At 36.2% G+C, this 25540-nt stretch overlaps 3 protein-coding genes across 5 annotated transcripts; 1 reads left to right on the top strand and 2 right to left on the bottom strand.

Moving 5' to 3' along the window:
- Positions 1–1512: 1512 nt before the first annotated feature.
- LOC18033979 (proteasome subunit beta type-4) lies at positions 1513–4646 on the bottom strand. Its single transcript, XM_024178763.1, has 7 exons — positions 4485–4646; positions 4313–4377; positions 4091–4167; positions 3213–3342; positions 2961–3120; positions 2634–2819; positions 1513–1871 (listed from the first exon to the last, which is right to left on the bottom strand). The coding sequence occupies exons 2-7, from the start codon at positions 4372–4374 to the stop codon at positions 1758–1760; spliced, it is 729 nt and encodes a 242-aa protein (XP_024034531.1). The 5' UTR covers positions 4375–4377; positions 4485–4646; the 3' UTR covers positions 1513–1757.
- Positions 4647–6291: 1645 nt separating this feature from the next.
- LOC18035033 (E3 SUMO-protein ligase SIZ1) lies at positions 6292–17214 on the top strand. Of its 3 annotated transcripts, none has more exons than XM_024178761.1 (17): positions 6292–6468; positions 6716–6806; positions 7161–7241; positions 8094–8136; positions 9190–9262; positions 9485–9650; positions 9867–9997; positions 10817–10885; positions 11810–11897; positions 11980–12055; positions 12399–12472; positions 12738–12845; positions 13296–13457; positions 14452–14556; positions 14697–14777; positions 14874–16095; positions 16491–17214. In XM_024178761.1, exons 2-17 carry the CDS (start codon positions 6783–6785, stop codon positions 16628–16630), a joined length of 2643 nt encoding a protein of 880 aa, XP_024034529.1. In that variant the 5' UTR covers positions 6292–6468; positions 6716–6782; the 3' UTR covers positions 16631–17214. The 3 variants fall into 3 exon arrangements, with proteins under 3 accessions (XP_024034529.1, XP_024034527.1, XP_024034528.1); XM_024178759.1 differs by having other exon boundaries at positions 6657–6806; XM_024178760.1 differs by lacking the exon at positions 6292–6468 and adding an exon at positions 6492–6608.
- Positions 17215–19378: 2164 nt separating this feature from the next.
- LOC18034142 (transmembrane protein 209) lies at positions 19379–24100 on the bottom strand. The gene is made up of 8 exons (XM_024178762.1): positions 23733–24100; positions 22768–22823; positions 21795–22672; positions 21077–21275; positions 20770–20952; positions 20312–20688; positions 19745–19896; positions 19379–19638 (listed from the first exon to the last, which is right to left on the bottom strand). Exons 1-7 carry the CDS (start codon positions 23936–23938, stop codon positions 19756–19758), a joined length of 2040 nt encoding a protein of 679 aa, XP_024034530.1. The 5' UTR covers positions 23939–24100; the 3' UTR covers positions 19379–19638; positions 19745–19755.
- Positions 24101–25540: the final 1440 nt, after the last annotated feature.

Here is a 25540-nt window from a genome sequence, read left to right as displayed (position 1 = left end):
CAATTAAAGAAGAACAGTATAAATATAAGTTCATGTACGCCCTGCCCTCTCTTTATAACACGGCCTTTATAGATGAGTTCTATTATGGGTCCTTATGATTTAGAACAGAGTACGGCTCTGTGACCGACGTTGCGAATGAACGATTGGCCGCCGTGAACGTGGGTTGTGAAGTAATGGTAAAACATTTGGATTAATATCCCACATAAAAAAATAATAATATAAATGAGATTAAAGCTTGTGGACGCCCCCCTCCTCACAAGCTATTTTTTTAATAAGAGTCGTTATCAGTGTCCGTACACCAGGTGACGTACTGGAGATGATATCAGAAACATGGCTTAAATTTTTTTGTTTTGTCGGAATGCAATAATGCCAGCCACACACGCTGGACTGATGGAGGATGAAAAAACAACGAAAGTGACTGCCCAGGCCTCAAATAATCTGTACACGAAGCCAATAGGGAGAGAGGAGCCAGTCTGAATTAATAAGAATTCTAAAATAAAGTAATTAATGGTTCTAGTAGTTAAAAGTTAATTTGCCTGCTTTCATTTGTCTATATATATAGATTTGAAGAGATGAGAGAGAGAGAGAGAGAGAGAGAGAGCAGATGCTTTGCTGGTTGCTACAAATAATATAGAGAAAGAAAACAATCAACCATGCAAATGTGAAATATGAAAGAAGATTGTTTAGCAATGAAGCAGCATCAACATCAATATGTTTGCCATGCAGGTGAGATGATACCGTCACCGCTGCTCTCTTGTTTCCGACAGGGGCTTGGCTGCCGGAATCATTTCTCCCGCGTGAGAAACCTTTTGCTGTGTTTGTGTCGTGTTATCAAGATCAAAAACCTGCCAAGTTATTCTGAGGCTTATACGAGGTGGGTTGCTTCTCTAACTTCACTCACGATTCAAGCTTATATAGTTATTGCTATTGTCTTCTGTTTGCGAGGTTCAATGCGTCCGCGGTCAACAGATGGTCAAACTTGAGGTTCGCATCCTTCTCACGTTGCATTTTCTTAGTTTCTTTTAATCTGTTGCTTCTTTTTCACTTGAATAATTTGATGGCATTCTGGTTCCTATTTTGGTTTCCCTGCCTGCACCAACCTCTTTGCATGGAACCGGGGGAAGCTAGTGGGCAGCTGAGAGGACTGGAAAGATAGTTAGCTTTTGCTTATTATTTATTTATTTCTTTATTATTATTATTGTTGTCGTGATTTTGTTTTACGCATAAACATAATGTAATTAATATCACACCGAGACAAATAAATTTATTAGAGATCTTTTTGTCAACCGGTCTCCAGAAAAGCTACTTATAAACATCCGTTTGTGTTTCCAAATTACTTTGAAACAATGTGTCCGGATAATACTTCCTGATTCATCCAGTAGCTCTGTATTGACCAATCTGATTGATTGTTGCAAAGATACACTGCAGAATTAAAACCAGCCGACATCTTTCCCATTGTGCACAATTATGCATGGATGATGGGCATTAACGTGGGCAAGTAATAGGCGGGCATTAAAATTTCAAATCATTTTAAAATAAAAGTTGCTCTCACAAGCCAACATCTCACCATCAGAACCTATGGATCAAGTGGCACCTTACAAGTCATCAGCTTTAAAACAAAGATAAAGATGCATGATTCTGATAACCATTATGTGTCCTTAAATTCCACAAGTAACACGGGGAAAAAGACATGAAAGAAGCTACAAACTCCATAGTAACACAGGGAAAGAGACATGAAAGAAGCTATCTCATGCCAACTACCATGATCCCTCAGCACCTGCTGTTGGATTCTGGAATGCAGTGAATCCCCAGAACGTCTTCAATGCGTAGGGCTGGGAAATTGTTGTCCCTTCTTCAGTGATCTTTGCTATCTGCAATTTTCAGCATTCAAACAGATCCCAAGTTATTTTTTGCTTTTTCTCAGATTCAGGCCATCCTTACAAGTGAATTCATACATGAACTATGCTTGACATATACACGGGAAACCATTAAAAGCATATGATAATTCATGACAGTGTAAAACAAGGTATTTCAGGTTTGAGGGAAGCAGGGGAGAGACACTCCGGAACCCTTTTTTTGTTTGCATCAAAGCAATGATTCATTGATGACATTCAACTACAGAGGCATCCTGGAACAGAGCTCGCTATCTTTTGAACAAGGCCCATTATTAAATAAATAAACCGCAATCCCTGTAATCAAATTTCATCAGAACAGCATGATAATGATTTTACGGAACCCGTACCCCAAGGTTCCAGGGAGTCTTTCCATCTTCAGTTAAAAAGAGGGATTTAAAATAAGCAGACAAGCATATGGCTATTTAAATATGAGGAGAAACCTCGAAATTGATTTCTGTTTTCTACTATAGTTAACTTTCACCAATATCTAAGTGCATGCAAAGGATTGGCTCAAAATTCAACAGCGCCCCAAAAAATGAACAAGGGAATCACCATGCAAAACCTCAACTATAGCAACTTAAAGTTGACTACAAACCACCTTTCCACTAAGTACACCCAGAGTACTTAAATTAGGCCCAAATATTGTTGCTTTACAAGAATATCATGGAAGCAACTATTAGTCATATACATGGCATGACACAACAACCATACAGTAAATGAAATAAAGATTCAACAAACCTGCAGCTTGTTGACGGCAGATCTATCACGATACAGGAGCACACGCATGCACTTTTCCAGCAACTTAACGCCATCTTCATAACTCAAGTTTTCATGCCATTCATCACGAAGAATTGGCCTTGCAAGATGATTCCCAAACCCAGTTGCAACATGGCTGTCCTCAAAGTTCACTCCTATCATTGATACCTGAACAGTAGCTAGACAGATAAGTGTGCCATAATAGACATTGTCTAACCATTAAGTTTGCACCCAATCAAATCTCCCCGAGCAGGATTTGAAATGACCAATTTGTTGCTGACTGTCATTAAAGATAGCAAAATGACTTACCATGCCAAGATATTTCTGTCCATTTTTCACTCCACCAAGCACAAGAGAGTTCCACAATGGATCAAACTTGTTACGCCTGTTATACATGACCCTGGTCAAATAGCTGTGCAACTCTTTTGGCCCCAAAGAGTTCCCATCATCCCACATATTGTCATAAAGTCTACAAACACCAAACATCAAACCATAAATGAGAGTGAGAAATTTCACATAAAACTACCAGCTTATCTATATGAATCAACCAACAGTTCTCACATAAGCTCATCAAGATTACGCAAAAGCTCCTGAAAATCACTTATTTCTCCACTGGCACCCAGTAGAGAATGCTTTCCAATAGGTTTAATCCGTTCCACACTCTTGTATCGGATTGTTGACCCATAGGAACCTGAATTTTTACATTATTTTTAAAGCAACAAGTCAGCCTTCATACTAAAAAATGTCAATATAAAACAACATATGGTAGAAAAGGATACTAAACATTCCAAATTCCAGGCAATTTATAATTTATTTAACTAAACAACAATGCGGAGGAAGCTGAAGCAAACTATGGAGAACTAAAGATCAATCATTTGGTCTCTACAACATTCCACACCTACATATCAGTCTGTTAATTCCTTAGCTTTTTTATCACTAAGCACCCTTTCTAATTCCAGACTATACTTCATTTGTGATAGATAAAACAAGATACATTTATGGAAGGAACAACATTGATAACCACTAAACGTAAACTTTTAAGCCCCAAACTGGGCTACTCCGTATGTTTCTAATTGGTGATGGATGCCTTTGAAATTCTCACCCCAAGAATGGAATCATAGAGACAATAGACTGTTAACTGCACCATCAACCTAATACATACCAGTTTTCCTAAAAGGAAGAGATTCACCATTGTAGCCATTTGCATTAAAAATAAAACAGGTGAAACTATTAGACATGAAATTATCATAAAACACAAAGTTAGAATGCCCATGGTTTCAAGAGGAAAGTTAAATTTAGAACACTTGAAGCAAAATCATTAAAAATATAAAACAAAAAACAAAAAAAAAAACACAAATTTACAATGCAAATCCAACTCTTACATTCACAAAACAAACCGCATTGAAAAATCAATACAAATATTAGGCATAAGAACTAACCTCCCATGTCAGCAGCCATTAATATGCCATCTTTGTACTTCAGCGCAACAACAGATGTACCAGTCACATATGGTAACCTACACAAATTTCATAAATTCAAAAAGAAAAAAAAGAGAATAGGGTATTCAATATTTTTTAAAAATATCAATAAATGTACGCCAAAAATTACTCAGAAAACCCTAGGAAGAGAGAAGAAAAATAAAATAAAATAGAAGGGCTTACTGGGTTCTTTGAATGGGGTCGTTAGGGCCGACAAGTCCTTGTTTGGCTTGGATCGATTCCATTAACTGCGTAATAAAATTTAAGGAAGAGTGCTCACCCAGTGATAAAAATTCAGTTAAATTTCGAAATAAAAACAGTAAACCAGTGCTTTGAAATGTTTGTAAGAACTTACTTCGTTTTGAGATTTGATTCACTTTCTCAGTAAATAGCAAAGCTGATCAGCTGAGGCTTCACGATCTAACTTCTGAGAACTGAGAAGCCTTGTGTTTTATTATACTAACTCGGTATCCTGCTGAACAAGAAACATTACAATCGTAGGGGCTTGTGCTTGTCTGGATTTCCCTGAACTCTTATTCAAACACCCGACCCATGTCCAAGGCCCGGCCCATGCACAGTCTATATCTCGTGTCATACAAGTTGCCACATATAATGTTGATTGATGAAATCCCACCTCCAATTCACATGACGATGCAACACCAGTAACTAAACGCAAATGTCTTTTTTTTTTTTTTTAAATCTAGCGTGCCAAATAAGATTTTGAAGATGAAGGTTATTTATTCCATATTTATATTCAAGGACTCTTGATTTTTATATTTCAACATCAAGAGTTCCATTTGCTTGTAGTTTCAATGGCATCCCGTTGAACATTTATTGTTTGAACATTGAAATATTCAAAATAAATAAATAAAAATTGACTCACAAATAAAAAGTTGTCAATACATTCAATTTTTCAGTGGCTCATATATTGCAAAGTGTATACTCTTTGACATATATGGATGTATGTGTGATCTAATAATAAATATGAATATTGTATCAAACAAATAAAAGAAATTGAAAAAATTAATAATAACGAGTTATGAATTTAAATTTGTAAATTATAATGAACATTGATTTATAGCATGACAGCTACTTACTTAAAATAGATGGACATATTTAATAAATACACTATTAAAAATGTATTTTCACTTTTGGATAATTATGGACTTATTTTTTAACCTCAGGATGCTGCATAATTTTCAAGCTTTTGTTTTACCTAAACAAAGGAGTAAAACTTTTGGGAAAGCTATGGGTCAAAAATTATATTTAAACTATCCCTAACCTTACTTTTTTTTTTTTTAATTCTTAATAATATACTATTATAAGCTAATGTTTGTGATTAAAAAATTATCGAGATCCACATTAAATAGCTCAATTATGGCACAACTTAGATGCCTTGGCCTAAAATATATTAAGCGAGTCTGCCTCGAAATACTTTTAAATGGTTACATATTTATAATAATTCTGATTAAGAAGTATTAGACATCTGTTTCAATAAGCTAGAAATTTATGAAAATTTCACATTTATGCCTTTTTTTGCATTTATGATATTTATTAGTGGTCAGGTCATTAAATGATACGAATTGACAGATGAATAGATATTTATTTCTACTTATTTATTTATTATATGAATAAAACTAATATTTTCAACGAGCTGCATGTCAATTTGTTAATAAAATTTAAGCATTAAAGTGCATTTGTTGTGTGCTAATTCCCCAAGAAAATAAGTTTGTGCATGCAGAACAATTATTTTTGTTTGAAATTATTGGACATAAAAAGAAGGTTAAGGAAAGATTTTATTTATTTATATTTTTTAAAGCAAGTTAACAAACGTGATTGTTTTCAAACTTTTAAGAGATGTTTTAATATTTCTTCAGATGAAGGGGTCGTTCGTAATTAACCCAAATACTCAAGCGAGAAAAGTGAAAATGTTACGTAACCTCCCCATGGTCCACTGGCCCGTGATCTTTTATCTTAGAGATTGCCACCACTAGTCAAAGCTAAGATTCAAGAAGTCAATTACTCGAATTCCATCAGATCAACGATCAGATGTTAACAAAGAATACCCGTAAAAAAAATAAAAAATAAAAATAAAATCGTCCCACCCTAAATGCTCCCACCTGTAGAGAAATAACCAAAATAATAATAATAATAATAATAACGTAAGGGCGTGCATCACAATGTCCCGCAGGAATTTGCACTGAAACTAAACCCGGACGTATCCCGTTTAAAAAATCGGATTTGATAATCGGCGATAGGTCCGTGACTTTTGTGAAAATTTTGGTGGGTTATGCTTGTTCAGTTCTTCGCTCATTCTTTTCCTTCGGTCAATAAAGAAGGTCGGTGATTCCTTCCAATGCTTTTTCGCTAACCCTAGTTCACCGATTAATCAATTTTGAATAACTCAAAACTTAAGCTCTCCGATTAATTACGATTCTTTTCATGTTTAAATTTTCGTTAATTTGTCGACCGATATTCGGTGAAGTTTCATTTGATTAATTTTTCTATTTTTTTTTTGTTTGATTAGATCTTTCGCTGTGAGGATACTCTATGGGCTGATTGTTGATTGATTATCGGAATTTGCAGCTTTGGTTGGATACTAATTCGGGCTGTGTTTTTGTTGACAAAGAAAAGAGTTGAAAAAAATAGAGATATGGATTTGATAGCTAGCTGCAAGGTAATTCAATATGTTGTTTTTTCGTTCGGTCATGGTGTTTAGCTGTTAATTTGTTGTCACTAGTAGTTTTGTTATTGTGGTTTTAGTTTTTTATTCGGGAGTTGTGATTTGGAAGATAGCCTAGGTGAAAATTGAGTAATTTCAATTTTAAGTGATGTGAAGTTATGCAGTATGCCTTGTGTGCAGTAAATTAGTTGAATGCTATAGAGATGAAAAAAACTGGTGATGGAGCCGTGAGTGCTCTTTTGAGGATGATCCTATTTTTAAGCTTTGGCTGAGCCTGCAAACATATTATTTGAGGGTTGTTTCCCCTCCATTTTATCGTGTCTGTTCACCTTTCATTTACTCTTGCAGGAAAAATTGGCACATTTTCGAATAAAGGAGCTGAAGGACGTGCTTACTCAATTAGGTCTTTCAAAGCAGGGAAAGAAACAGGTTAGATGCCTGTTATAGTTCTTATATTGTCGTGACTTTGATCTCTTGCATGCAATAGTAAGCATTTTTGTGAAGTTATCAAGTACTATTTTGCTGGAATCTTGTGTTAATTAATACAGTTGCTGCTTTAAGTCTCAATTTGTTTACCATGCGCTGGTGTATACACGTGTGTGGTCGGAACCACCCTCTCTACGAATTTGTACCTTATAGTCGCAGATGAAATAGTAGTATTTATGGTCAAGTTATCAAGTACTGCGTTACTGGAACCATGTCAAATTGATGAATGTGTTTTTAAGTCTCAATTTGTTTGCCATGACATTAATGTGTACGTCTGTGTTTGTTCACAATCCTATGTTTAAATTGATGGTTCTTTTTCTGTTAATGAATACTCTTGACTATAAGTTAGATTTATAATCTCAGCTGCTAGTTATCTATGCTTCTACATAGCTTTGCATGTACCTTTAATTATTTATTGTTCTCTTTATTGAATAACTTTCTTTCTTGTTCCTTGCTTTTCCTAATCAACATAACGTAGCCCCGACACTCTCTTTGGCACCCTCTATTTTAGGCATGAAAAAGAAAGGGGTAGCAAGGATGTGGTTAGATTTTACACTTACAGGTGGATACATGTTACTCTTTTTCAAATGAGTAAAGTGTTGGATGATATTTTGCTGTCGCTTCATGTATTCTTTTGGAATTTTCATTTATTTGGGTGACTGACTGGGGTTTGAGTGAACTAACATTTCTTAAGATTATTTTTTTCTTTTTTTTCCCTGTTTTATGCCATCTTTCTTGGTTTGTGTTCGATGCCATTGACTGATCATGTGTTGATATTTTATAATATATTTGTAGGACCTCGTTGATCGGATATTAGCGATTCTATCTGATGATCAAGGTAATTTTTTTTCCCATCTCTATCCTCCTAAATATGGAAAAATGTTGTTCTATTGCTTAATTAGTGATTATCCACCTTTAGTATGTTGTGGAAAACTGAAGATGTTTGTGTGTTCTATTTTTGTTTGGCTGCCATGTTTTCTCAATGTTTTAATATTCATTTGCAAGGTTCGCTACATACTAACTTTTATTTCTTTGATTTGATGTTAAGGCAATATTGAATGTTGAATTTGATTTCTGTCTAATTTCAATTCTGTTTATGTGGCTCATTTTACTCATGTTTCTGTATTTGCATGTTAGTGAGTCATAATTTTTTTACTAGAGTAAGAGAAAGGAGGGGTGGGGGGGTGGGGGTTGGGAGGGGTGTGTATGTGTTAGCTGGAGAGAAAGAGTAAGAGGGAGAGGAAAAAGGAGAGGGAGGGTAGAAGAGAATGAGATGCATGTGTCAGAGGTAGAGGGAGGAGAATTTTTTTTTTATTACATGAGTAATGTTCTTGTTTCTTCTCAGAAAAGGAGACAGAGAAATGAATTCTCCAGATGTGGATATCCCTACCTATTTCGATGAGAAAGATTGGACTTCAAATTATATTATTGAGTCTTAGGATATGTGTTTCAAAGGCAACCTCATTGCTTGTTTACATGTGTGCAACAGAGTTACTACATATTGAAGTTTAGAAGTGGTGGGTTCTAAATCCACTTCAGAGATACTCATGTTTCATGTCTAAGATCTAATTTTTAATTTGGATGTGTTTTAATTCAATTCTTTTTGCGTGTTCCTTTTTCTTTGTTACTGTTGTTGCTCCCCTCTTCTTTTTGGGTGTTGGAGCACCCTTCTTCTGGGCGAGTGGGGAGTTGGGTGGGTGGTTTGTTTTAAGGGATAGTTGAACATGTGTATTACTGTGGTGTTCATGGTGGTTTGGATGTTGTTTATGAGCATCTCCCCTCCACTGTTAAACCTTTATTTTAGTGACTTCTGTCTTTTATATTGATATTGTGGAAATTGTAAAACTTTGTAGCTTATGTGTTCTTTTCCCGTCTTTTTTTTTTCTCCCAGTTTCAAAGATGTGGGCAAAGAAGAGTCCTGTTAGTAAAGAAGAGGTGGCAAAACTAGTAGATGACACACACAGGTTATCTTCTTAATCATCGTTCCTCTACTGTATGATTCAGCCTAAAGCACTCATCGTTGGCTAATTGTGAATATTTTTTCTTACAGATGTTACTATCCATTTTTCATATTTTTTGTCTGTAGTTACAAAACTTTTATGATTTTTTATGCCTCTCTACATGCTTCAATGTCATGATTTTATTCCTGCCTCTGACTTGCATAAATCTTGTGTTCTTATTCCCAGAAAATTGCAGGTCTCTGTGGCCCCTGACTTGGCATCAAAGGGTGGTCAGGGTGTTTCAAATAGCAGTAACATAAAAATTAAAGGGGAAATGGATGACTACATCCAATCAGATACTAAAGTTTGCTGTCCTTGTGGAAGTTCCCTGGAAACTGAGTCAATGATCAAGGTTATATTAATTATGTCTTATTCTGTATGCTATTTAATATGCTTGGATCGTTTTTGAGTTATATTTATGATGTCACGTGCACATAATTGTGCAGTGCAGAAAGCTGCATATTACAAGTATTGGAGCATGTAGCTATTGAATTTTGTGTTCCCAATCCTTTTAGCTCAATGAATTACTGATTCTTTCTTTCTGTCCCCTTTTTTCGATGATTGGCAGTGTGAGGATCCTAGATGCCCTGTGTGGCAGCACATGAGTTGTGTTATAATCCCAGAGAAACCTACAGAGGGAAATCCACCAGTTCCTGAATTATTTTATTGTGAGATCTGTAGACTAAGCCGAGCTGACCCGTATGTATCACAAAGTCCTTTATTTTCATGTAAATTGTAATGTGATCGGTTTTGTGTGATTTATACATCACATCAAGTGTGATAAAAAATCATTTAATTCTTTCCTTCAAGTTTATATATTTTTTGAATTAGCTGTCAAATTATTTTGTGATTTGCCCTTTTCTTTTCACTATTTATTTCTGCACTTGTTATCAATGGTATGCTGTTTTTTTATCTAAATCATTCTCTTGGTTACAAATACAATTATGATCACCTCTGGCATTGATGTAAAACTGATTGACCAAATATGCACTTAGATCTTTGCAAGCTTAGAAAATTGTCTCTTTCTGATCCTAAGGGCTATTATGACTGGAAGTAGGATGTTCTTTGAAGTTCATACATTTTTAGGGGACACGGCCATGATATTAGAGACAGCCAATCAAGCCGAAAGAGAATTTCTAAGAGAAATCATTAGGTCATCGGAACGTCAACAGTTAAAATCAAATATGATTGAAAGAGATGTACGTGTTTTATAAAAAATTGTTCAAACTTACATCAAAAGAAATGTGTGGCTGACTTAAATGGAATGAATATGATCTGAACTGGAGTATGCTGCTGAATATGTTTAATTTCTAATTTTGTGAACTCTGCAGACTGTATGGTCAACAGTAAAATTCAATTCAAATCTGGAGTTTTATGAATTTGATGGACCATTAATCTTGACTAGTCATTGCCTTACTCTTGAAGGGATTTTTGATCCATTGATCCTTGATAGTTTCCTATTACTAGTTGCTTGCAACTGTTGAATATTGTGCTCAAGGTTTTTTTATTTACATGCAGTTTCTGGGTTACAATTGGCCATCCGTTATATCCTTTGAAGTTGACTACTACAAATATTCCAACTGATGGGTAAGTTGATTATTCTTGTGTTCTGCTTAGACATTTTTGAAATGAGTAGCAAACAGACCATATTTTTCTTCTTTTTGTTTTCTTTGTAGTTGAAATTGAATAATTTTATTTGAGCTGAATGGAATTAGCATAGACTTTTCGTTGTACTTTTGAGATGAATGCAGTAAGATGTATTTCTTTTTTTTGGGGGGGAAAAAAAAGAGAAAATTAGACCTAGCATGTACTTATGATAACATTTTTTTGTCTTTGCATGGGTAAAGTTGAATTGGTGGTCATTAGCATAAAGATGCAATTGGTAATTTTGAAGTTGGTTCAGTAAGCTGGTTTTTAATATATTGACTACCATTTTTTCTTTCTGGAAGGAATCTGGCTTGCAAATATTCTGTAATTTTTCCCCCTTCATCCTTTTAGAGTAAAATAAGGTTCTTTATATGGTTTATGTTGCAAATTGCAATTTGTTGTCTGCTTCGAGTAGCTGTAGTTATTTTCCTCAAGTGTTTTGGTCATATAATTTCTAACAATTAGTACTTGAGATTGTAAGCAGCTCACCATGCCCTATATCAAGTTAGATGAAAGGATAATGGGTTTATCGCAGCTGTAGTCTGGTGATGACCTTGCCATGTATAATGCGTGAGGCAAACCTAACATATTGGTTGTTTTCACATGGACTTGGGTTGAACTGAATCACTCAAACCTGCATTATTCACTGTACCTTAATTTTTATCTCATGTCTAGCTATTCTTCTAAATAATTTATTCTTGGTAGATTATTTTTATCCGTTGATTTTAGTTATTTAAGTAAGGTGGTCTGTGGGTTATATGTGTGTGCGTGCGTGTGTGTGCGTGTGTGTGCGTGGGCCTTGTGGACATTGTTTACCAATATTATTCACAATTTAATTTATTTCTCCAATCAAATGTTTTCCAGCACAAATCCAGCACGGATTTTGGAGAAAACATTTCCAATAACGAGGGCAGACAAGGATTTACTATCAAAGCAAGAGTATGATGTTCAGGTTGGTTAGATAATTAAATGATTTTGTTATGCTTACTGTGTTAAATTTGAGTTCATGTCCTGTTTATGATGTTTTTACTCAGGCATGGTGTATGCTTTTGAATGACAAAGTCCCATTTAGGATGCAGTGGCCGCAGTATGCAGATCTACAGGTCAATGGTACAGTAATTGAAGTTGCTTAGACTGATTTGTTGATTTATTTCTTGCATAAACTTAGCCAGAATTGTCTCCTATTCTCGTTGGAGAAGTTTGAGATGATCTGTTGTCTTTTTAAATTCTTCTGATGCAATGAGAATATATTATTTATGTGAACCATATCTCTTCATGTTGTAAATCTTATGCAGTTTTATGCAACTAACGGATTCTGTTAGTAGTTAGTATCTAGTGAGATCTTTTGGTTCTCCATAATGAATAGGTGATCATTATCTTTGGCTGTTAATGACGGATGGTTTTGACTGCCAAAAAAAAATGACTTATGATCTTATTTTTTGTGATTACACAGGAGTACCAGTGCGTGCTATTAATAGACCTGGCTCACAACTACTGGGGGCTAATGGTCGTGATGATGGTCCAATTGTGAGTTTTCTTTGTACCTCTAATATGTTTCTCAGCTCCCTGTGTATTTATGAGCTCTGTGCATGCACATTCACGTTTTTGTGTAAGTGTGTTCATGTGCACAAGCATGCATTTGATTGTTATTCCAATTAGTACTTCTCTCTTTGTGGATGTGATCACGCATTTGTCGGAAGGTGGTTTGGTGCCCACGCATTTGGGATAACATTTATCAGATGGTTTGTTGCATTTTACATTTTCTCTAAGCTATCTTCTATTGTGTTGTCAGATCACACCATGGACAAAAGATGGAATAAATAAGATTGTATTAACTGGATGTGATGCGCGCATCTTCTGCTTAGGAGTTAGAATTGTTAAGCGACGAAGCGTTCAACAGGTAGTCCCTTCTTCTGAATGTCTTTGTTTTTGACCCTTCTAAATTTTGTTCTCTCACTCTCTGAGAACAATTAGTGGTCCATTAGCCTTCGTCCCATAATGTCTGTATTGGTGATTATTCCTTATTGGAAATGGCATCTGGCTAATTTCTATTGACTATTATTGGCTATGGTGTTCTGTAGAACAGTTAAGTTCATCTGATACTGTTACAATTGAAATTGGTTTAAATTCAATGATTGAGTTTTCTTTTGGTTGGATGGGCTAGGTGTGTTGTGCCCCCCCCCCCCCCCCCCCCCCACCCCAAAGCATGCCCTATTCTTCAACATGAATGGCTTTTTATATGCAATTGTTTCTGCTGTGCCTTCTGAACAAGGTTTATTCCTTCTGTTTTTATTCTTGAAATATGACATTTAATATTCCGGTGGTTTTCTGGTTTTCATGGTCATGTCAGGTTCTCAACTTGATTCCTAAGGAGTCTGAGGGTGAGCATTTTGAAGATGCTCTTGCACGTGTTTGTCGTTGTGTTGGTGGTGGAAATGCTGCGGATAATGCTGACAGTGACAGTGATCTGGAAGTTGTTGCAGATTCCATTGGTGTCAATCTACGCTGTCCGGTAAGTTACCTGCACATATTTAATGCAAGTGCCCCGTTTACATTTGTCTGTCTAAGTTGAGATTCTTTTGGTGTCAATCTATGTTGTCTTGTGAGTTACATGCATGTGTTTATGTTCTCAATCGAAAACGGCTAAAAAACAGATCAAACGGTGACATATATATATAGTAAATGCAATGATTGATTCATACCTACCAGATTGAGCTACATACATAAAATATACTATATTTGGATGATCTCAAAGGCAATGATTTGGCTTTGACTCGTTAGCCCCTTTTCCTAAATGCACATCTCTACCTATTGCACTAGCAACAGAGGTATCAACATCTGTCCATACATTTATTTAAATTTTATTTTCTCACAATAAGTGAATCAGCAGTTTGAGTGACGAACTTGGCAGCATATGCACCATGCCCGTCAAATAGAGGGTCTGGTTTAGGCCAAATGGATTATTTTAATGTTTAGGGAATTTGGGTTGGATGGGCTTGAATTTAGGTCCACACTTGAGACATTCTCAATTTGAAACACAGTTGTATTCCTGCTTCTCTATGTCACTTCATGAATAGGTTATCTGGGTAATACATATCATGTGTTTTTTTAGCATATAATGTGTTTATCCATAATTTTTTTTAATGATATTAACGGTCTGCATTTTTAAACTTTACGCTTGAAAATTTTCTGCTATCAGTGGCAACATTGTATGAATATACTAACTTTCAGTTAACTTCTGTATGTGGGTTAATGAGGAGTATGTTAATTTTGTGGTTGAGTCTATCACTTGTTTAATTACCATTTCTTTACCCCAATAGTAAATTTTTGTTACATGGGAAAATTATTGTAATGTAATTCTTCTATTTTCCATGTTAATATAACTTTGTTTTCTGGGATTAGATTGAGGTTGTGTTAAACAAGCAGATATAGTTACTTTGCTTGCTAAGCTGCTGCAATGTCTTTTTAGTATACATTGATGTATTCTTGTTTTTACTGGTGCTTAGATGAGTGGTTCCAGGATAAAGGTTGCAGGACGATTTAAACCCTGTGTTCACATGGGCTGTTTTGATCTAGACGTCTTTGTGGAGCTCAACCAACGTTCTAGAAAGGCTAGTCAATTAATCAATACATGCTTCTTTCTTCTTCTTCTTTTTCTTCTTCTTCTTCTTCCTTATTTTTTCCCCTTGTAGCTTCTTTGTCTTCTTCTTGTTATTTTTTATTTCTGACAAGCATTGGTCTGCAAGTGCAGTGGCAGTGCCCTATTTGTCTTAGGAACTACTCACTGGAGAATATAATTATTGATCCATATTTCAATCGCATCACATCTAAGGTATTGTTCTTTTCCTGACCTTCTGAATTTTTAATTTTTAGAAAGTTTACATTAGATGTATTTACATATACTATGTGGTTTATGTTTGTTGTGTAGATGAGAAATTGTGGAGAAGACATTACAGAACTTGAGGTGAAGCCTGATGGTTCTTGGCGTGTGAAAACTAGAAGCGAAAGTGACCGTCGGGAAATTGGAGATTTAGCGTCCTGGCACTTTCCTGATGGTTCTCTCTGTGCTCCTGCTGGCGGGGAGGATAAACCAAAAGTGGAAATGTTGAAGCATGTTAAGCAGGAAGGTGTTTCAGAAGGTCATATTGGTTTGAAACTTGGAATCAGGAAGAATCGCAACGGGCTGTGGGAAGTTAGCAAACCTGAAGACATGAATGGCTCTTCTGGTAGTAGATTACAGGAGAAGTTTGAAAATCATGATCTGAAAGTCATCCCAATGAGCAGCAGCGCTACTGGAAGTGGTAGGGATGGTGAAGATGCAAGCGTAAATCAGGATGTTGGTGGAACCTTCGATTTCACCAACACTGGAATAGAGCATGATTCTATGTCTTTGAATGTTGACCCGACGTACGCATTTACTGACAGAAATCCATGTGCACCGGTTGGCAACACAGAAGTTATTGTTCTTAGTGATTCTGAAGATGAGAATGACCTCTTCATATCTTCTGAAAACATATATAGGGACAACCGAAATGATGTCGGTGGGGTTTCTTTTTCTGTGCCCTCTGCGGGAATTGCCAATTCCTACCCCGAAGATCCTGCTATTGGTGCTGGGGGGGACTCGTGCTTGGGTTATCTTGCTTCCAATGACAATGATTTTGGAATGCCTCTTTGGCCTTTACCATCTGGAACTCAAGGAGGGCCAGGTTTCCAGCTGTTTAGCCCGGATGTAGATGTCCCAGATGGCTTTATGGATTTGCAGCACGGCTCTATCAACTGTTCAACTCCAATGAATGGTTATACATTGGCTCCAGATACTTCAATGGGTTCTGCATCTTTAGTCCCAGGTTGTACTGTTGGAGCTGCTGCCGATATGAGTGATGCCTTAGTGGACAATCCCTTGGCTTTTGACCGGGAAGACCCCTCTCTTCAAATATTTCTTCCAACGAGGCCTTCAGATACTTCTGTACAGACCGAGTTGAGAGATCAAGCTGACGTGGCCAACGGTATTCGTACTGAGGATTGGATCTCCCTTCGGCTTGGGGATGGTGTCACCGGCGGTCAAAATGAGTTAGCAGCTGCAAACAGATTAAATTCGAAACAGCCAGTACATTCCAGAGAAAGTGCTATGGATTCTTTAGCTGACACTGGTTTGTTCCCTTATTCTTTGAAGAGATAAAGTTTTGTTTAAATATAAAGGTATCAAATCATGATGGATTGGGTGAAGGAAGTATCTTGCTGGTTGACTTTCATGAGCAGCTTGTAATTATTTTGATTCAGTATTATAGATGTCAATGGTGAAGGAATAAATATGGGTAGTTGTGTAAAGATCTAATTTTCAATGTTTTCTCTAATTATAACCATCGTTCCTCATTTTGGATTGGGATCTAGTTAGGCATTCTTTGCATTTTGGTGGCAGGAATTTTTTACGCATATCAAAGCTTTAACTCTGATCGCTGCAGAGTCACTATATTGCACTGTTCCACTCATTTGCTTTACAAATTCATTTTTTCTTAAAAGGTGTCTGGAATGTTGTCTTCTGCAGCTTCTTTGCTTCTTGGTATGAACGAAGGAAGATCTGAGAAGGCAAGCAGGCAAAGGTCGGATAGTCCATTCTCATTTCCCCGCCAAAAACGCTCTGTAAGACCGCGATTGTATCTCTCTATTGACTCAGACTCGGAATAGAAAATTTTGGACCATATAAAATCATGAAATTACTGGAGATCATGGTTGACCATTTCTGGGATCGAAGGCTTTCTCACTGAGTGGTTTGTTGCTCAGCCCCTCTTGAAGTAGAAGAAAGTGGACAAATATTATGGACCTTGTGAAATGTTCAATTTGGTGTGAGAAATACACAGCAACACCGAGTTAGCAAAAGAAAAAGAAAGAGTTTCCTATTAAAAATTTGTGCCAGCACCTGCAGGATTTTTCGAGCAGAGCTACAGGTTTATTTGTCATACCCTCCTCACTTCTGTATGTGCTATTAGATATTTCTCTTTATTGTTTGATATGAACAGGTTTCTATCAGTAATTTCCCTGCAGTTGTTATAAGAGATCTGCAGTTCTGGCGCTGATAAATTGTACAGAAGTGATAGCATTTAATCTTAAAGTTGGAATTGATCCATTGGTAAACCTTTGGATTTAGTGGGGGAGCACCCCTTAGGCAATACAAGGATCTCCCTTTTTGTCTGTTTATTTTCAGATCAAATAGCTTGTAAATCTTCTCATTGAATTATTTATATAGAGAAATAAATTTTTGCTATGAATGATTTTGCCCTGGGCAGTGTCTGTTCTTTTAGTCCATGGCTTATTGGTATCTTTCACCACCGGTGCTTGGAATTGATTGGTAGTCGGTTAGAGGAGACCTGGGCTAGATATATATTTTCTTATATTACAATTCTCCGGGTGTTCACGTTGACTGTTATTTTTGCACTCTTGAGTATATAACATAAATATTTGAATATTCAAAATATCACATCACTGGCCTTTTCTATTGTTGCAGCTCGGAGGTAAACATCCTGACCTTGAAGTGATATACGTCAATTAACAGAACACTTATACATCGTTACTGAATTCTATTTACGGCACCTACGGCTCAATTTCATTTGATGGGCGCGTTAGGACATCTTAATTAAAAGACTTTCTTCTAGCTGACTTTTTGTACTTAGCTTCTCAATTCTCATCTGTGTAACGCACCAAAAGTTAGAATTCCCTAACTAGCAGTAGCAGCTATCAGATACTAAACTATCCAGTCCAAGTGTATACCCTTTAATTTTAGCATTCATATTGATAAATAAAAATCAACGTGTCCTTTTTCTCTCTTTTCCTTAATGCCTTGCAGGAGGCGGATAGTTAGTGTAGATGTTTCAAGACAATGTCAGTCAGGCGAGAATATACTGAATTTGCAGCGGAATTTCAGTTCAGAGCAGCAACCTTTTGTAATGGTGGCAAGAGATCGTGAAAACCCAAGGCAATACGTATCTGTCATCCTTCATCAGCAGCAACTAGGTTTAAGTGCCTCAAGCTTCGCAAGCTGGGCAGTTGTGCAAACTTTCGAGAATGTAAATATCACGATCTAGGCAAAAATGCTTTTTGCATTTTGGGCAAGCAACAGAAAGACCAACAGAGAATAAGAAAACGAGAGGAGTTGGGAGTGCATTCCCACAGATTATTGGAAGAAAATTACAGGAAATGAAAAACAAGAGCTCAAGTTCTTTTTTCTCATTTTTGCCTATAAGTACAGTAATAGCAATAAGGTTTAAGCTGATACAGGAACCACCTACCATTCAGCTGGTAAATAAGCAAGTATGCAGAACTCACCCAACAACACAGATGACTTAACTAATCAAACGAGCTTTATATAGAGCAAAGAACGAAACAGCTAGACATCAAATAAGCATACAATACCCTAGCCAGGAAAGGTTTCTTTCAAATTTTTTTTCCTGACATAAAACTAAGAATGAAGTAACGGCATCGCTGTCTTTGTATGGCATAAAATAGACTGTGTCCTCTGGAGGTTATTCATGATTGATAGTTTCTGGTTTAATTGTTATGTGTTTATTTGAACTGGCAAGGTTTGATCTATATAACCTTCAGTACCCCCATCCCAGCCCCAAGGTACCAAACTGTCTAGGGCTCTCGGTTAACCTTTTGATGACAATCAAATATTATGTCTCAGCGGAAGTCCACCATATGTAGGAAAATAGTTACACGTTTCCTCTATTGTGTTGTTTCTGGTTTCCTTATTCATTAACTAGCCCATGCTCAGCTCTTTCCTCGCCTCACTTTACTTTAATACTAATGATGGTACGAGCTTGCTAAATGAGGTAAAGAAACAAGTTGCAATCCACAAGCACGACATTTAGCGGGTAGGTCACAAACATGACCTTTGCATCTTGGACGGGTGTATCCAACACCAATGTCAGCTTCTTTATGACACGAACTGATTGAGATAAGAGCCCTCCGCCCTCAGCTATAGATGGAGGCGGGGATGAGTTTCAACCCCTTAAAGCTCACCATTTAAGCTGTCATCTTCATCCTACTCTTCCTCCGCTTCTCCGTTTAATCGCTTTCTCTCTGAATTCTTCATTTTTCTTTTCTTTTCTTTTTTTTTTTTTTAATTCACAGAATCCAACCAAATTTTGTCATTATACTGCGGTGAGTATCTGTGTCTTTGTCTCAGTTGAAAGAATTTCAGTTCGAAGCTTTACGTCGAGCTTCAATTTGATTTTTTTTTTTTAAAGAAATAAGAAAATCTAAATTAAACCAAGCAACGAAATGGGATTTGTGACTTCTTGTTGTGTCTTTGTGCCTTCGGGTTATGGATAATAGCAGATGTTCTGCAAACAATTTTGCAACAATGGCAACCACTCAGCAATTGTTCCATGCGTAAAAGGTTATGTCATCGGGGCAGAATCCATTTCTCTTTTCAAGTAAACAACAATAGCAGCCAAAGTGCTGACAAAATTTTGCCTGATTTTCTTTCTCCAATTAAGTTGCATCTTAAACTTGTTCGTGTTAATCATCACTACTAGCTATAAGGTCTAGAAACTACAACCTGCTTAACACTACCTGGACTGTGAAAGTGCACTTCCAAGAATGATGTTTGCATTTGCGCGCTCAATGAATCCACCAAGATTTTCTACAGCCCTCTCTGTGATAGAACAGTTACGGATCGATATACCCACAATGTACTGCACAAGCAGCATGATGAGATGGACAAGAGTCAGTTTTGGGAATCCTCCCTTGCCGACGCCTGAAATAAACAGCAAATAGAAAACAAAATCACACTTCCCGGACCCAATCAGCTTTCAGTCTTCACCGTCTGAATCGAGAACAGGGAGCATGTTCAAGGCTGAAGATCCAAGATGCATGCCCCGTATGATGCCTCCATATCCAACCTTAACTCTGTGACACAGAAGCAGGATGGAATCCCATAGTGCAGTTCTTCCCTGAAAATAAAGACCAAAACAATTGTTATTTCAAATGATGACCACATGCATCGCTGACAAATTTAAGTACTAACATCCTAGTTGTGAGCAATTGGACTACCTTCCTTAGTAAATTGACTTAAACAAACCACCAATAAACGAAGTCAATTTGGTCCTAAAACAAGGTATTCATCATCCTTGTTATCTTAAATGTGTGGGGGTGTGTATGCAAGCACATATACCAGGGTCAAAGCCCTCTTTGGCACTGATAGATTAAGGCTGCTGCAAAAACTGTTTATTTACATGATAACATAACTCATGCATCCAGTGTTTATTCTCTGCTAGTTAGGTTTTAGGTTCTGTTAAGTTCAACTTTTGTCCTCCCTTGGTGTTGTAATCAGTGACCCTGAGTACCCCTATCCCATAAACTACGCACCTGAAGGGAAAACATGAGTTTCTTATCCCAGTACATGGCAAAGATTGGCGAGCTTTGTTTTCCGGCAACCAGCACACAAGCTCCTGGGTGAAGAGTGGAAGTAACACCAGATATTACTGCAATGTACTTCTCAGGAAACCTTTCTTTTGGAGGAAGAACCCCCAAGAATAAAGGATTCTTGCTCGACTGTGCTCCGGCATAAGAGCTAGGATCCACATGTAGCATCCACTTCGGGTGTTCTAAGAAGGCACAAAATAAATACAGGAGCAAGTGAGAGTCAGTTGGAAGCTCAAGAGTCCACTTCTTGTTCTTTTTGTCATAGACTTCCCCGCTTCCGAGATACTCATAATTCTTCAGGCAGGTTCCTTCAGCTAGCTCTGCAAAATTCACAAACATAATCAGCTCAAGATGAAAGTTTACAAAAGTGGACCAGAGTATGGTTGAAAAAAGCTTCTTGCCTCTGATCCTTTGCACTGTATAATCTGCCCGAATACTGCTTTGTGGCAGTAACCCTTTCACCCACTCTCCTTTCATCAATGCGTGAAGCCTCTGATGTTCAGTTATGGCATCTACACATTCCTGCATGATAGGAATCAGTGCATTTTGCTGGGGAGATTGCTGTATATTGGAAGGAAACTTTGCTGCATGTGATAAGATAAACCAAAGAAATTCCTTAGCAAAAGTACACAACCGAGCCTATCCCAACAAATGTAACAATCGGAAAAGCTTAATCATTGCAATAAAAGTTGTTTAGAAGCAACTTACGGATGGAAGTATCAAGAGTCTGAACAAGACTAGCACGTAACTGATGAAGAAGGCTTTCTTCATCAAGGTTAAATGCTGGTTGCCATTCCTTAGTCCTATCAATAGGAGACACGGCAGTTGGACTCCCACAAGTTGGTAAATCACTTCCCACAGGACTAACAGAGATTGAAATACCAAGCTTGGAAGCAGAATGCATTAACTATAAATATTGAAGCTGAGTATAATTAGATACTTGACTGTAGATGATAAGTAGAAGTAAATAAAGAAGATGATATCAACAGACCTCAGTTTTTGCTATATAATTTTAGATATTTTCTCAGAGAAAATTTGAAGAGCATGCATCAAAGTTTGGAAACAATTTTCTGGAAAGCCTGAATTGTGAATTGTGACCAAGTTCAAAGCAGTGCCAACTTCTGAATCACGTGTCTTACCATGAATAAGCAAAAATAAATTAAATTAAAATCATGCAGAAATATTTCTGATTCCAAAAATCATTTTTCAAGCTAAATCATGTCAAGATATGCTTCTTGTTTTATCTCAAACAAAGATCACATATCTTTATTACAAACATAAGATAAGCAAGTTAAATAGTCACCAAATATAACATGTCCAAAACCAACAGAGTAGAAACAAAAAAAGGAAGCTGCAAAAAAAGTTTACTTAAAAACTCTAATTATTGATAGTAAGAAAGGAGGGGAAGATGATGATGATAGCAAACCTGTATATGACTGGTTTCCATCTTGTTGAGTAGAGGATTTAGCAAGACTGAAGAAAACCATTGCCTGAGGCGGTCACGCCACTGCTCAATTTGAGGATAGATGCCCAAATGCTCAAAAGCTTCGATAGACTCTTCCATGGACATTGGAGGAGGAAATTCACCGTCTCCTTTCTTTGGAGGAGTGGTAAATTTCTGGGAACCAGGTGACATCCTCACAGGCCTCAAAGGTGTGCTCCTCTTAGTTCCAGATGTATTAGCTGAGCTTGCAACAGTAGCAGGACTGGCTATGCCAAAACCACTAACAGTCGGTGGCGGTGTTGTAAGTTTCCCGGCTGATTCGCTGATTTTCTCATCTACTTCTGTCAAGAACTGCTCAAGTTGTTCTTCAGTTATTATCTCTTTAGCATGGGCTGGTCTCTTGCCTGACCAAGGGGTTGAGACTGCTTGATCACGTGCTGGAGAAGTGTGGAGAGAAGGAAGGGGTGAACTAGCAGGAGAGACAAGATATATAGAAGATGGGGAAATCTGTGATCTGGATGAAGTACTGAAAGCATTCAACCTATTACCACCACTGGCATTTGATCTTTCAGCTTGGGATTTACGATTTGAACTGGTTATTGACTGATGAAGTGGCACAAGGGCATCTGGAGATGATGATGACAAGTGGGGTTTAGACTTGGGGGGTTTAAGTGAAGATTCAGATAAAGCTTGTTCAACTTTTGGCTTTATTCCCAATAGCCCTAATTGCTGGTTTGTTAGTCGTGGTTGATTCTTAGATACTTTGCTTGTTCTGCGCAGAGAGATGACTTTGAGAAGGGCAGACATACTTCCAATGAAAACTAAAACCACCATTGTTTGTATTGTCTTCGCCAAGAAATCTGAAACAAAAATTTGAACATTCAAATACAGCTACAAAGCTACAGGACTTAGCGCGATCAATCAATGAGATTCCATTTGAGATAAAAAAACTTACAAGCTGCATCTTTGGATATATCTATGGATCTCAGCTTCTCAATCAACCAATTCTCCCTTAATTAATTGAAACAAAAAACTGAGTCAGAAACATGTTTAAGTTTATACTATAGCAACTTAGACCAAAACTACAAAATATAAATCTTTACAATAACAAGAAAGAGAGGAAAAAAAAAAAAGGAACACACTTCAACATCAATTTTCCTATTGGATAAACAGGAAACCGAAGAAGCAAAATGGAAATTACGCCTTTCATTATCCATTTTCTTTATCTTTATTAGTAAAATGGAAAAGTGAGGGGGGGTGGGGTGCAGGGTGTCCCGGAGAGGTTAGTCTCCAGTATGGCCTATGCCACCCAAAACAAAAATGCTTCCAATTCTCTGTTATTTTTTTCTTGCAATCTAAAAGATGAGCGATTGTCCATCCATGTCAAGCCATGCTGAATCTTGCCAAGAACCAACTGTAGAGAGGCAACCGCAAAAACTCGATACAAGGCCACCAGAAGCTATGAAAGTTCAAGCTTCGCCTCTAATTTCTCATCAACAAAAGCCACAAAAACCCAACTAAATTTTCTTTCAGATACAAATGTCACTATAATTATTATTTAAAAGAATAAACTGTCAAATACAAAAACCATAGAATTCATGGAGGTGAAATATTGGTTTCTCAAATTTCCAAGTCCTCTCCTTCTCCTTTCCATTACACGCCAAATATGAGAAAAAAACAATAAAAAGCAAAGAAACGCTAATAAATCTTCACTAAAATCCTTCAAAGCAGCTAAAATAGCAACCCCATTGTGTCGTTTCACTTCAAGACTCAGCAAAAAACCAAAACCCACTTTCACAAATCCACATTAATCCACACCCATAACCACTAGAATAACAAAAAAAAAATAAATTGTAACACGAATACAGGTATAGGTTAAAAAAAAAATAATGATAATAAGAAAAGGAAAAAAGTCAGTACCTTGAGATGATGGAAAGGAGAACAAAAGCGGAGGCAGAGGAAAGCGAGAAGATGAAAATAAGAGACGATTTAGAGGGCTGGAGGCTGTTGGCTGTGAGCGCAGCTGATAGTGCCGGGTTCTGATACACGGCGAACTTGCTCGGCTTCGTCGGCGGCGGCGGCGACGACCCCATCTTGTCTGTCGCTCCCCCTCCTCCTGATTCCATTACCTTTTCACTGATTAGCTCAGCTCATAGTTTTTTTTTTTATATATGGGGGATTTCCTTCCCTTGGGCGGTGATGCTGGTGAGTTTTTTCAGTTCAAAATTCGTACTGTGATTTTGAGTTTTAGCAGGGAATTTCTTTGTCCTATGTGGAAATTTAAAATTCATCAATAAAATTTAATTGATTTAAGAATTTGGATCTTCTCTTAATTTTTTTTTTAAAAAAAGTTCCTTGAGTTTGTTAAAATTCACATTAGTCAAAATATTTGGATGAACTCCAAATCCAATACATAAAATCTAAAAAATCTTATTACAAATATAATTTTTATATATTTTTAAAAATATTTTATATATAACAATTATCTTTCTTATTCTGAAAAAAAAATTGTTTCATTCAATATATTTTCTTTTATTTAATTATATAATTTTTTTAAAAAATAATTATACAAATTTGTAAATTAAAATATCAGCTAATTGTAAATTTGTTATTGTTTTAAATTTTGCACTGTCACCACTAAACTCATACTACTCAGAGTCAGAGCTCAAATATATGCATGAGCAAGTAAATCTATTTTTTATTGGGCTCAACTTAGGTTGGCATACCTTGGATTTCTTGGGGGGTCTTTAGAGGGCTCATGGGGTGCCTTGGTGAAGTTTCGAATTGGAATTGTTACCGTTTGGGTTTACGTAAAATATAACTTACGACACAAATGTAGTTATCCATAATCTCTTACTAATTTTACATAATATTTTTGAGTTGTGAGTTACAGCAGCTGTCTTATCACCGATCTATTTTGACTTTTGAACGATCTCAATTAGCTACAAAAATTATAGAATTGTATAATAATTACTTCTGTAATTTTATGAGGTAATAATATAAATACAATTGACTGCGAAAACAAGATTCTCAAAAATCTATTATAAAACTAAGAAGAAGAGAATACAAAATTATCTCATGAGATCCAATTTCTATAAGAAAATTACAATTTAAACTTTTTTACTACAAAATTTCAAATTTAATGCTATAGTATAAAAAGTAAATTTGACTTGTTTTTTTAACTAAATATTAACGATTTTTTTATTATATTATTAAATTGAAGTGAGCTTTGTTGATTAATTGAAAGAGCCATGCTCTTCACGCCCCATTTTCTCATAATCATATTTGTATTGTTACTTGAAATTACACAAAAAGGAGAAATATGAATTTAATTAAACTAAAATTATATATTCACAAACAATGAACCTATAACTATTTTCTAATTTTTATATATGATATAATTAATTTTATAGACAAAATCAAGATAATTTTGAAACAATGAAGAACTAGATTATCTAATAATAATAATAATAATAATAATAATAATTTTAGTATGAAAAATATGGTTATAATCTAATTAATTTGTTCAAATAACAGTAAATATAATTAAAATTTCATTGTAATCTTATGTCTTCCTTTGTAATTTCATGGAAAAAAATTAAAAATGAAGAGTGTGGTTATTTGAACTCAACTAATTTTCTTTCAAATTTTATTTTTTTAGAATTAAAATAATTATCAAATTATAATTAATTATTTTAATTTAGCAATTCTCAAATATTACAAAATTA

The sequence above is a fragment of the Citrus clementina genome, unplaced genomic scaffold (genome assembly GCF_000493195.1).
Source record: "Citrus clementina cultivar Clemenules unplaced genomic scaffold, Citrus_clementina_v1.0 scaffold_8, whole genome shotgun sequence".
NCBI lineage: Eukaryota > Viridiplantae > Streptophyta > Magnoliopsida > Sapindales > Rutaceae > Citrus > Citrus x clementina.
Note: the sequence above shows the minus strand (reverse complement) of the source record. Positions and strands in the feature narration are given on the sequence as shown.

Excerpts from the sequence above, each read along its gene's own strand:
- LOC18033979 (XM_024178763.1), bottom strand. The coding sequence starts at position 4,374 with ATGGAATCGATCCAAGCCAAACAAGGACTTGTCGGCCCTAACGACCCC. Across the intron at positions 4,168-4,312 it reads GACCCCATTCAAAGAACCCA|GTTACCATATGTGACTGGTA; the intron begins GTAAGCCCTTCT and ends AAATTTGTGTAG. Across the intron at positions 3,121-3,212 it reads CGTAATCTTGATGAGCTTAT|ACTTTATGACAATATGTGGG; the intron begins GTGAGAACTGTT and ends TGGTGTTTGTAG.
- LOC18035033 (XM_024178761.1), top strand. The coding sequence starts at position 6,783 with ATGGATTTGATAGCTAGCTGCAAG. Across the intron at positions 8,137-9,189 it reads GATTCTATCTGATGATCAAG|TTTCAAAGATGTGGGCAAAG; the intron begins GTAATTTTTTTT and ends TTTTTCTCCCAG. Across the intron at positions 12,473-12,737 it reads GTCGTGATGATGGTCCAATT|ATCACACCATGGACAAAAGA; the intron begins GTGAGTTTTCTT and ends TTGTGTTGTCAG.
- LOC18034142 (XM_024178762.1), bottom strand. The coding sequence starts at position 23,938 with ATGGAATCAGGAGGAGGGGGAGCGACAGACAAGATGGGGTCGTCGCCG. Across the intron at positions 22,673-22,767 it reads TATATCCAAAGATGCAGCTT|ATTTCTTGGCGAAGACAATA; the intron begins GTAAGTTTTTTT and ends TTTTTGTTTCAG. Across the intron at positions 20,953-21,076 it reads GACTCTTGATACTTCCATCC|CAAAGTTTCCTTCCAATATA; the intron begins GTAAGTTGCTTC and ends TATCACATGCAG.